At 36.1% G+C, this 12,882-nt stretch overlaps 1 protein-coding gene across 8 annotated transcripts in view; it reads left to right on the top strand.

Annotated features, from left to right (window-relative positions):
• CNOT10 (CCR4-NOT transcription complex subunit 10) overlaps nt 1-12,882 on the top strand; it is a 74,770-nt gene that overhangs the window by 42,159 nt on the left and 19,729 nt on the right. For 5 of the 8 annotated variants that reach the window (XR_006818089.1, XM_046003540.1, XM_046003543.1 and 2 more), the window contains exons 11-13: nt 1,972-2,093; nt 3,366-3,542; nt 4,695-4,775. Coding sequence is in view for 7 of the 8 variants with exons in the window: in XM_046003540.1 (XP_045859496.1) it covers nt 1,972-2,093; nt 3,366-3,542; nt 4,695-4,775 (380 nt within the window). In the remaining variant the exon portion in view is untranslated. The remainder of the gene's footprint in view (nt 1-1,971; nt 2,094-3,365; nt 3,543-4,694; nt 4,776-12,882) is intronic. The other 3 variants (XM_046003541.1, XM_046003544.1, XM_046003546.1) reach the window with 1 other exon arrangement.

A 12,882-nucleotide genomic window follows, 5' to 3' on the forward strand; every position in this document is an offset into this window, starting at 1 on the left:
ATAAATTCATTTTTTAATAAGAAGAACCAATTAATTGTTAAATTGGTGATGCTGAGATGATTTATGTCCTGTTTATGTGATGCTCATTGCTTCAGACCTGCTTTTGGCAGAAGCAGGGCTTATGCTTATTGGGTAGGTATAATATATGAGAGATCTGCTCATTACAGAATGTAGACTTAATTGTAGGAAGGTATTTAAGCAATTTAAGAGAAGACTATTAAAGTATATAAATAAAATGTGTTATTTTTCGTAGTTCTGAAACTCAGATATGTTGAGTGCTATTGCTGTTATGGCAGTATAAAGTAATATTTTAATTACATATGATTCTTCTACATCATGACTCATCTTACACACTATCTGGCTATTGGTGTGTTGTATAATTTATTATTGTGGATTTTTATTTCCATTCCATCTTTGTTTTCATCTATTACATCTTCACATCTAGCCATCTGATCTGTGTGCATGACCTTAAAGATCAGGAAAGAATGTATGGATGAAACTGGCGCAGCTGGGTGGCTCAGTGGGTTAAGACTCTGCCTTTGGCTCAGGTCATGATCTCAGGGTCCTGGGATCGAGCCCCGCATAGGGCTCTTTGCTCAGTGGGGAGCCTGTTTCCCCCCTCTTTCTGCCTGCCTCTCTGTCTACTTGTGATTTCTCTCTCTGTCAACATAAATAAATAAAATCTTTTAAAAAAAAAGAATATATGGATGAATCATTCTAAATTTATCACCACCACTAGGAAAAGAAGTCAGAATGGAAGTCCCTCCCAGTACTAGTTCAGAATATCCACATTCTGTAATTTTTCATTAATGTTGCTTGACTACTTCCTTGACACAAAATTTCCAATCAGAGAGGCACCTGGGTGGTTCAGTCGGTTAAGGGTCCAACTTTTGGTTTCCACTCAGGTCATGATCTCACGGTTGTGGGATCGAGCCCCTCATCGGACTCTGTGTGCAGTGTGGAGTCTGCTTCAGAGTCTCTCTCCCTCTCCCTCACTATCTCTCAAATAAATAAATAAAATCTTTAAAAAATTTTTTTTACTCAGAACAATTTTGTTGTATTTTTTAAGCATGTTGTATTTTTTAAGCACTGTGTATTATTTTTGTTTAAAATGAATATGCAAGTGAGTCCTTGTTTTATTAAAAGTAATAAGTAGAAGTACAACCATAATAAACTTATAGTAGGAACAACAAGTAACAGTACAGAAACATTATGCTTAGAGAAGGACTTTCTGCAGGGCAGAGTTTAGCTCTGAGTTCATATGGATTGGCTCCAGTTTATTCCTGCATATGAGAATCTGCCTGACTTTATATGACAAACTGGGAATCCACTGCAGGTAACTTAGAGACTTTGAGTGAAAGGGAAGATAAAGGCAGCTGACACCACCATCAACTTGCCATAGTAAGATGATGCGTCTTAGTGAAATATCCTAAAATACTGTATATGTGTAAGTAGCTTTTACTATTTTCTTTTACAGGGTTTTAGGATTTTAATTTCCTAGAAGGCAAGAAATGTGCCCATGTAAATTTCAACATATAGCTTGGCCAAGTTTAGAAGTTGTTGACAATTTAATGCTTCCAATGAAGAAGGACAAGATTTGTGTTTTAGAAAATAGAGCTGTTTCCCTTTTGCATTGAGTTTTTGTGGCTCTCCCCTGTTTCCTTACTCTGATGTCAAAGTACCGTAATATGCAGCATGGTTCCTGGGATGTAGAATGTTCTAAAGAAATGCTTGAGTCATTCTTGAATTGCCTTTTTTTCTTAGTGTTACCTCAGACTTCATATTAAAATACAGCATGTATCACAGACCTTCTGCTTCATGTACTAACTACCCTTCAGTATGGAACGTCTTTCTCTCCACATCGATGGATCTTAGGAACTTCCTTGGAGTACCTGGAAAAGTATTAGATCATTTTTCACATCCTGTCTTACAATTGCATTAAATTAATTGGAAATTATTTGTATTTTGTAGACTGCTGAACAAGAAACTAAAGGCCTTCCGAGTAAGAAAGGAATTGTACAGTCTATTGTTGGTCAAGGCTATCATCGTAAAATAGTTCTGGCATCACAGTCCATACAGAATACTGTATATAAGTAAGTATTTTGCAAAGAGGAAGTCTAGATATTTAACATTGTTTCACATAATATTATTTATGTATAAAAATATGCAAAAGACTTATCACTTCATGGGGAGGAACCACTTTGTAGCTAGATTTTATTGCTACTTCAACAAATACATCCCCATGTTTAGGTTCACAGTGAATATTACCTGATACAGGATTTCATTTTATTACATCTGTGCTGAAACTATTGATGGCCTAAGAGACTCTGGTCTATTCAGTACCATTATTCACAATGTCCAGAAGAGGGCATCTTGATGTTTCCTTTTATATAATTTATTATATAATTTATCATTAATGCTTTTTATTTAGGTGTTTTCTTATAGTCCCTAAAACTAATTCTTAGTATTTATTATATGTGCTGCCGAAGCGAGCACTAATTCTTAGTATTTAGAAAGAAAAGTACTAATAATAAAGTAACCAAAGCATTATAAAGCTGTCACATGTAAACCTCCAATAACTTTTAAATATGAACATTTTTATCTTGTATAAAGATTCCAATTTGGAATTGCTGTTATTTCTAAAGTAGTAAGCTTTGTAAAAAATTTGCTGTAGTTTCACTTTTCCAAAAAATAAAATTGTCCCACTACCATTTAAAAGTTCTCCCCAAGTTTTAATAATAGTAACTGGCACACAATAGTTTCGTCTTAATTTATTTCAACTATAATGCACTTTTCTTTTAAAGGCTTAAGATGAAGGATCATCTTCCTACAATTTCAAAATTACTACTGCTTTTCACCTTTTTTTTTCCTAATAAAGGTTAGTTTGGTGTATTGAACAATAGAAAGTTACATAAAATCTCAAAAAAATTATAAGACAAAACTTAGAAGTGTTTTCAAAATGAGATAACCAAAATGAGACTCAGATGTGAATATCTACCTTCTTTCCAATTCTTACTGTACTTGCCCTGGCCCTCACTACAGTTTTCCTTGTCTATAACTCTTCTGTTACATTCACAGCAACATTGCAGATAACCTTTAAGCTGGTTTCCATCCTTAATCCCATTCCTAGAGATAAAATTTATGTGATGTGTGTACTTGCTATATATGATTCATACGTTTTTAAATTTTATATGCAATATTTAGGATTTAGGTTCTTTAGGATCCTCTTATAACTGCTTTTTTTCAAACTTCTACCTGTCGGCAAATTTTCATTTACAATTATATTGTTTTTTTTTCCTGATACTAGAAAAGTCTTATTTATTTTTAAGTTATTTATTTAGCTAATTTGGTTTTGTTTTTTTAAGTGATGGACAGTCTTCAGCCATTCCTGTAGCCAGTATGGAGTTTGCAGCCATTTGTCTCAGAAATGCCTTGTTGCTCTTACCGGAAGAACAGCAAGATCCAAAGCAGGAAAATGGGTCTAAAAATAGTAATCAATTAGGTGGGAACACGGAAAGCAGTGAAAGCAGTGAAACTTGCAGGTATTCTAATCCCTTTGGCCCCCTCAGGGAAACCCCTCAGGACTTCAACAGTAAGCCTCTTTGTCTTTTAGATGAATTCCTAAAATCTGGAGCCTGAATTTCCTAAATCCCTTGTTTTAAATAATAAGAAAGGAAAGTATGAATGTTAAGTGTTTCTGGAAGAGAGAAATAATTTGAAGACTGAGGAGAGAATCTTAGAAAAGTGGAAAGAAACAACTTTTCTTTAACAGGAGGAATATTTGTAAAGAAATCCTGTTGCTCTCAGAGACAGCACTTTGTTTTTACTTTTGTTAAAATACCTAAATCCTGGGGCACCTGGGTGGCTCAGTGGATTAAGCCGCTGCCTTCGGCTCAGGTCATGATCTCAGGGTCCTGGGATCGAGCCCCGCATCGGGCTCTCTGCTCTGCAGGGAGCCTGCTTCCCTTCCTCTTTCTCTGCCTGCCTCTCTGCCTACTTGTGATCTCTCTCTCTCTGTCAAATGAATAAACAAAATCTTTAAAAAAAAATAAAGAAAAATACCTAAATCCTAAAACTTCTCCTTTCTTCTTAACCTATGCCTTTTCTTGTAACATCCCATAAACCATTAACCTCCAGAATATTTCTATTAGATTCTAGTTTTTTAGTACAAGTTAAATATTAACCAGGCTCTAGAAATTAAGAGAACTTCTGATAATAATAAAACACCATTATATATAAAGTTCTTTTTACACATGGCACCTTTAAATTTAAGTGTTTCATCCCAGTGTCTTTTCTTGATTTTGATAGAAATATATGTATTAAAGAATATTTGAAACAAAATTACAGGGGGTTTTGTTTTTTTCCTCCATCGGGGGTTATGTTTTACTGTAGTTAATAAAAAGCAATCAGAAGACCAAGAAACGTGTGAAAATACAGGAGTGGTTTTCTTTGTAGAGATACTATTTACAATTAGAAATTTTTAGAAACAGTATTGTGTACTGGGGGAAAGAAACTGAAATACAGTATATTTTTAACACACTGGTGATACCAACCTACTAAGCATTTTGCATTTGTTGTTTTTGGCTCTTCTATATGTTTGGCATAAACAATTGCATGTGAGTGGGGAGAGGGAAACAATTTTATATTTAATTGTTTATTTGCTTTTCATAATTTAGAGTCTGTCTTTATTTTAGCAGTAAAAGCCATGACGGAGATAAATTCATTCCAGCTCCACCTTCTTCTCCATTGAGAAAACAAGAATTAGAAAACTTAAAGTGAGTATCTAAACAAAATTAGTATAGCAACTAGTATACATTATTTCCAATCTTTGTTAATGTTATGAATTACATTGATGTAATGTCAAATGTTAAACCAACCTTTCAATCTTGTGATAAACCCCACTAGTCAGAATGTGGTTTTTTTTTTTATAAATTGTTGGATTCAATTTATTAATATTTTGCTAAGAATATTTACTTCTTGGTGCCTCCCTGGCTCAGTTGGTGGAGCATGCAACTCTTGATCTTCGGGTTCTGAGTTTGAGCCCCATGTTGGGTGTAGAGATTACTTAAAAATAAAATCTTGATGGGTGCTGGGTGGCTTAGTCATTAAGTGGCTGCCTTCAGCTCAGTTTGTGATCCCAGAGTCTTGGGATCTAACCCCACAACAGACTACCCGCTCAGTGGGAAGCCTGCTTCTCCCTTGTGCACTTCCCCCTGCTTGTGTTCCCGCTCTCACTGTGTCTCTCTCTGCCAAATAAATAAATAAAATCTTAAAAAAAAAAAATCTTGAAAGAGAAAAGCCATCTTTTATATTCAGCAACATAATTACCACTTTTGGCTGATTCTAGTCAAAGAATAAGATACCATTTTTCTTCATTCTGAGGCTCTTCTTTCAACATTTCTTACAATATAGGTCTTAATTTTCCTAGTTTTTTTGTTTTTGTTTTTATATTTCTAACTGTTTAAATCTACAGTTGTCAGGTGCCTGGGTGGCTCAGTTGTTAAGTGTCTGCCTTTGGCTCAGGTCATGATTCCAGGGTCCTGGGATTGAGCCCCACGTTGGGCTCCCTCCTTGGCAGGAAGCCTGCCTTTCCCTTTCCCACTCCCTCTGCTTGTGTTCCCTCTCTGGCTGTCTCTCTGTGTGTCAAAAATTAAATAAATAAATAAATCTACAATTGTCTTTATTTCATCTTCATTCTTAGAGGATATTTTTGCTAAAAATAGAGCTCTCAGTTGGTAGTTTGTTTTTCCTTTCACTGAGTTCTTTGGAGAGGTCACTGCATTATCTTCAACTTCTGTTATTTGTGATTAGAAGTTTATAGTCATTGTATGGAGGTGCCATTTTTCTATCTATAGACTGCCTCTCTTTTTCAGCAATTAGACTATGAGTCAGTGTGATTTTCTTCATTTTTACTCTCAGAGTTAGCTGACTTTACATTTATAAATTTATCTTTCAACTAATTTGATATATTTTGACCATAATTTCTTCATATTATTTCTGGAGCAAGGCTGAACGATACTGCATTACTTTTTAAAAAATGATTTCAGTAGGGGGCACCTGGGTGGCTCAAAGGTAGTTAAGCCTCTGCCTTCTGTTCAGGTCACGATCTCAGGGTCCTGGGATCAAGCCCTGCATCTGGCTCTCTGCTCGGCAGGGAGCCAGCTTCCCCCCAGCACCACCTACTTGGGATCTCTCTCTCTGTCAAATAAATAAATAAAATCTTTTTTAAAAAATGATTTCAGTAATAGAATTGCAAATTAAAATGAAAAGAAAGAGCCATTATTTCTTTTATTAGAATTATTACTGTTTTTTAAGAGCCGTGATTTCTTATGTTTTTGCCTACTGCACAAGATTGACAAAGGTACATTTAAACATATATATGTTGCTGGTAGCATTGTAAATTGATGGATTACTTTTGGAAACATTTCATTTATTCCCATTTTTTTCCTAACAGTGCTAGCCTTGTGAAAGATACAGAGGAATTAGAGATAGAGGAAAAAAACACTGCCTTCAAAAAGAAGGGGTGCCTCAGTGACTCAGTTACGCAACTGCCTTCAGCTTGGGTTGTGATCCCAGAGTCCTGGGATCGAGCCCAGTGTCCGTCTCCTTGCTCACTGGGGAGCCTGAATCTCCCTCTCCCTCTACCTTCTACTCTACCTGCTTGCACATGTGCTTTCTCTCTCTCTCTCTGTCTCTCTAGCAAATAAATAAATAAAATTAAACAAAGAAAACAAAAGCAGATGGTGAGGAGCTCCTGAGTGGCTCAGTCAGTTGAGTGTCCAACTCTTGATTTCAGCTCAGTTCTGATCTTCGATTGTGCAATCAAACCCCACATGGGGCTCCACACTCAGTGGGGAGTCTACTTCTGTCCCCCTCTCCCTCTGCCCCTCCCCCAATTGGCATGCTCTCTGTCTCAAATAAATAAATTTTTTTTTTTTTTTTTAAGCAGATGTCCAACACGTAGGAGAAAATGATATTAATTAGTCTTAGTTATTAGGTGGTAAGATTTGGGGTGTCCCTTTTTTTCTTGTGATAGTTCCCTAAGAAGTGAAAGATTTCATCACTTTAAAATTTTGCATTTCTTTCAGTCTGCTCAAGGTGTTCAGTCTGATGCCAAGGTTTACTGATAGCTTGCATTTCTTTTTCTCTGAACTGCCTGTTTGTAGAATTTACCATTTTCATATTGGGATTTTCATCCTTTTTTTTTAATAAGAGTTCTTATATATTATAGAAATTGGCCTTTGTTTATGATACTAGCTGTAAAACAGAATTTTATAAGTATTCATATAATGTGTAGAAAGGCCTTCTTGCCTCCAAGGATGAGAAAATAATTCACCCATGTGTTCTAGCATTGTCACAGCCAGCAATCGAAATTTCCGTTTCATCTAGAATGTATTTTATTTTATTTTATTTTTTAATATTTTATTTATTTGACAGAGAGAAATCACAACTAGGCAGAGAGGTAGGCAGAGAGAGAGGAGGAAAGCAGGCTCCCTGCGGACCCTGGGATCATGACCCGAGCTGAAGGCAGAGGCTTTAACCCACTGAGCCACCCAGGCGCCCCTAGAATGTATTTTATAGAAATGAATAAGGTAGGGATCTATCTTTACTGCATGTAATTTTTTTATAGTATAATCCATTTGATTAACTTCATTTAACTTTCAAATCAAACATGAAACAACTAGGGGCGCCTGGGTGGCTCAGTGGATTAAGCCGCTGCCTTCGGCTCGGGTCATGATCTCAGGGTCTTGGGATCGAGCCCCGCATCGGGCTCTCTGCTCTGCAGGGAGCCTGCTTCCTCCTCTCTCTCTGCCTGCCTCTCTGCCTACTTGTGATCTCTCTCTCTGTCAAATAAATAAATAAAATATTTAAAAAAAAAAAAAAACATGAAACAACTATAAAATGTTAAGATTTTAGGTCTAAACAGTTTAAAATTATATTTTTATAAAATAACATGTATATGTTTATTTGCATAAAATAATTAGAGGGATCTATGTCAGAATCTTCATGGTGGTTATCCCTGAATGGTGGAATAACTGATGATTTTTATTTTCTTATTGGGTATCTGTTTTTTTCTAATTCTTTAAAAAGGAAGATATTTCATTAAAGTTAGCGATGCCCCTCCTTGCATACCTAGTATTTTTGGAGGAAGATTGGCCAGTGGATGTATTCTTTTCTCTCTCTCTTTCTCTCTCTCTTTTCTTCCCCCATTTAAATAAAGATGTGCCCTTTCATTTTTCTTTTTCTTTTCTTTTTTTTTTAGATTTTTATTCATTTATTTTGAGAGAGAGGGGATTCATTAATTATGATATTATAATCATTCATTAATTAGTAAATTATTTGTTTGTTTTGTGTGTGGGGGAGAGGGAGAGAGAATCTCAAACAGACTCCACACTGAGTGCAGAGCCTTGACACGGCCCAATCCTACAACCCCAAGATCATGACCTGAGCTGAAATCAAGAGTCAGACGCTTAACTGACTGAGCCACCCAGATGCCCCCAAGATGTGCCCTTTCCTGATCATATTCTGTCAGATCAGTGTCTTTATGACAGGGCATTGCTGTCCATGAGCACGGGGCTCTCTGCACCATTCTCACCTAGACAGCAACTTTATATTTCTTTATTTTATTCTATTGAGGTATACCAGAAATTCCCTCTTTGCATTAATACCCCTCTCTCTCCTGGGTTTTATTATCAGGAGGAAGGAATTAATCCTCTGATTATATGGAGGATTAAATCTTAAGTTCAGTTAGAAATGAATTGGTCATTTAAGATTTGAAAGTAAAGTGTTGGTTTTTTAAAACTTGACAAAATTAATTAAATGTTACCTTGGGTCACCTTGGTGGCTTAGTCTGAGCATCTGCCTTCAGCTCAGGCCATGATCCCAGGGTCCTGGGGTTGAGCACTGCACCAGGCTTTCTGCTCTGTGGGGAACCTGCCTCTCCCTCTTCTCACTGCTTGTGCTCTGTCTTGCTGTCTCTCTCTCTCTCAAAAAGATAAATCTTTAACCAAAAAAAAAAAAAAATGTTTTCTTCAGTAATCTTCAGTTATATTAAAATTTCTTGAATTCTCAAAAAAAAAAAAATTTTCTTGAATTCTCAGATGTCCCATAAGATAGCAAGGAGATAAAAGTACTGTAACAAATTACCAGTAAAGGGATACCTCTGTGGCTCAGTCAGTTAAGTATCTTGACTCTTGATTTCAGTTCAGGTCATGATCTTAGGGTAGTGGGATCGAGCCACATGTTGAGACTCCATGCACTCAGCATGGAGTCTGCTTCCCTCATGCACAGGCTCTTTTTCTCTCTCTCTCAAATAAATAAATCTTAAAAAAAAAAAAAAAAATTAGCAGTGAAACAACAGCGATAACAAAATATACAGAAGAATGTTGCCACTGAGTGAAATAAAATTGAATTTTTAAAAAGCAGTCAAATTCCAACCATATTACTAAAACTCACCATGCTAGATTTTTGTTCTAAATGAAAATTTGTAAAAACAAAGCAAATTAAGTAAAGCTAGACTGTACTTGGTATAAAGTGAGCTGGTGGGAAAGAGGTGGATTATAGTGCTCAGCCAGTATGGTATTAGGGAAAATGCTTTAATGTGCCTAAAAAAAGTACTGTTTTTCCTCCAGTATTCCTAATGTTTTCTACAGATACCTCTCTTTACGGAGCCACCTGCATTTTATATTTATCTAAGGGGTTCATCTATTTTTAATAGGTTATAGTGTGTGAAAAAAATCTCAGTACAAAAAGTTATATAATATAGGGTGGCTGGCTGGCTCAGTCAGAAGAATGTGTGACTCTTGATCTCAGGGTCATGAAGTTTGAGTTCTGTGTTAAGGTATATAGATTACTTAAAAATAAAATCTTAAAATTAAAAAAGATGTGGTATGGTATAAGTAAAATTTGACCCATCCCAGTCCTCTGTTTCCAAGATCTTCCCTGAGGGCCAACCAATAGAATTGCATTATGTGGATATGACATACTTTATCATTCCTTTATATTTAGCTGTGTTTTTGTTTTGTTTTGTTTTGTTTTTTGGTGTTTGCTTTTTTTTTTAAGATCTTATTTATTTGACAGAGAGAGATCACAAGTAGGCAGAGAGGCAGGGGGAAGCAGGCTCCCTGCTGAGCAGAGAATCTGATGCTGGGGCCTGATTCCAGGACCCTGAGATCATGACCTGAGCCAAAGGCAGAGGATTAACCCACTGAGCCACCCAGGCGCCCCTGTTTAGCTGTTTTTAATGTTTCAGTCTTTGATGTTACAAATACCGCAGTGAATATCATTGTACACAGGTTTTAAGGAGAATCCTTAATGAATAAGGTATTTTAAACAATTTTTAAATTTGATTTAATTTTTACAATTTTTTTTTTGAGTACTAATCTTAGGATGGCTTTATGCCATTTAACAAGAATATTATTCTCTAATAGCTGAACAGCTGCAGAGTTGTGTAAATTAATTTTGCCTTTTGAAAGTGGAATTAAAGAGAAGGGTATGTGCGAGTGGCGTACTTCCTCTCTGAATTTTGTTCCCTTCATGGTATAACTCTTTGCTTTCCATGTGCCCTAGTAGGAGGATTGATGATTTTTAGAGAAAATAAAATTACTTCCTCATTTTCGTGGAAAGGGGCAAAGGGTCTCCATAGGGAATTCCATCATCATAAAGTGAGGTAAGGATGGGTTTGCTGGTATATATTAACCTTTCTTCTTATGGAGCAGATGGGAGAAAGGAAATGGAACAAGATGGAAGGAGCCTTAGGGTAGATTTATAAAAAGAGCTGCTATGCAAGACAGTAGTAATGGTAATGTGGAGACAAATCATGCAGGGAGGGAGTTCTAAAAGATTTGTGTTGTAATTTTCAAAGCTATAAAAGCTCGTGGGGCGCCTGGGTGGCTCAGTGGTTTAAGCCACTGCCTTCGGCTCAGGTCATGATCTCAGGGTCCTGGGATCGAGTTCCGCATTGGGCTCTCTGCTCGGCAGGGAGCCTGCTTCCCTCTCACTCTCTCTGCCTGCTTCTCTGCCTACTTGTGATCTCTCTCTGTCAAATAAATAAATAAAATCTTTTAAAAAAATAAAATAAAAAAGCTCGTAATGCAGTTGGGCATGTTAAAGGGCAGTTCTGTGGCAAGAGCCAGCTATCTTCTGTAGAAGAAAGGAGACTGAGTACATTGATTTTCTGTTAAAATCATGAAATTCTTAGAGATTTCATCTATTTCTGACCTGAATTCTTCATGTGATTTGAAATGTGTGTGACTAGTGTATAGTTTAGTTTTTATGGACTATTATATTTGACCCTTTGTGCCCTATGATACCCAAGACAGCAATGTAAAACCTCATTTCCTATTTCCAGCATAACTAATATGCAGTAAATTATCATGAGTGTTCTACTGGCCACTTCTTATGGTATGGGTTCACAGCCTCTTGAGTACTTTCATTTTTTTTTCATTTGTGTATAAATGAAGATGGCTTCCAAAAAATACTCATTATAACCAAGCTTCAAGTATGTTTTTGAAGACAGATGACACCTGAAGCAATTGTGAGATTCTATATTAGAATTAAGATAGTTTTCAGAATAATATTCTCACAATTAAAACAGAAATTTGCCCCACATCAGGAAGTGTCTCAGAAATCAACTAAGCATTTTAATTGTGAGGCTCAGATGAACACTGTTAGAGTCTTGTTCAGTTCCTGAATCATTCAGAGCTCTGCAAAAACATCAATTTCATTCAATTAGAAAAGCACATGCACACACACGCATGCGTGCACACATTCTACAGCCTTAAATTAAATAAATGCTGTGACTTAAAATTTTTAAAATAAAAGGTGATTCTATTTTGAGGTATTTACCCAAGATAAATGAAAACTTGTGCATACAGTAAATCATAGCAGCTTTATGGAGAAAAACTAGAAATAGTACACGTAACCATTAGGAAGAGAACAGATAACTAAATTATAACCACTGTTTACACTGGAATACTATTCAGCTATAAAAAGCAACAAATTATTGATACACAACATCAGTATGAATGAATCTCAAAACTACCGTATGATTCCATATATGCCATTTATATGACAGGCAAAGCTATTCTAAACTGATTTATGTTTATTGAAATCAGCAATGGTTGGGAGGAATTGAAGAATCTTTCTGCTGTGATAGAAATTATCTTAATTGGGCTGGTTACATGTATATATTCAAATTCATCAAACTGTACACTTAAAGTGATGCATTTTAGTATATATAAATTATATCTCATTAAAATTACAATGTGTTGGGGGATCTGGGTGGCTAAGTCAGTAGAACATGTGAGTTTTGATCTCAGGGTTGTGAGTTTGAGCCCCATGTTGGGTGTAGAGATCACTAAAAAATTAAAAAAAAAAAAACAAAGATAAAATGTTAAGGTATTTTGAAATCTTACAAAAATTAATATAATTCTGAGTATATTCTTTTGAGGGGTGCCTGGATCACTCAATCAGTTAAGCATATGCCTTTAGCTTAGGTCATATCTCGGGTTCTGGGATTGAGCCCTACATCAGGCTCTCTCTGCTCAGCAGGAATCCACTTTTCCCTCTGTGCTCTCTCACTCCCTCTCCCTCTTTCTCCCTCCATCTCAAATAAAAAAATAAAATAAAAATACATTCTTTTGGGAAATATAATTTAACCACTAATGATTAATACATGATCAGTTTCCTTTACATATCACTTATGAGGTAGCAGGACGTGGAAAATTTCATTTTCTTTTTTTTTTTAAGATTTTATTTATTTATTTGACAGAGATCACAAGTAGGCAGAGAGGCAGGCAGAGAGAGAGAGGAGGAAGCAGGCTGTCCGCAGAGCAGAGAGCCCAATGCGGGGCTCGATCCCAGAACCCTGGGATCATGACC

Source organism: Meles meles, chromosome 4, assembly GCF_922984935.1.
Source record: "Meles meles chromosome 4, mMelMel3.1 paternal haplotype, whole genome shotgun sequence".
Classification (NCBI taxonomy): domain Eukaryota; kingdom Metazoa; phylum Chordata; class Mammalia; order Carnivora; family Mustelidae; genus Meles; species Meles meles.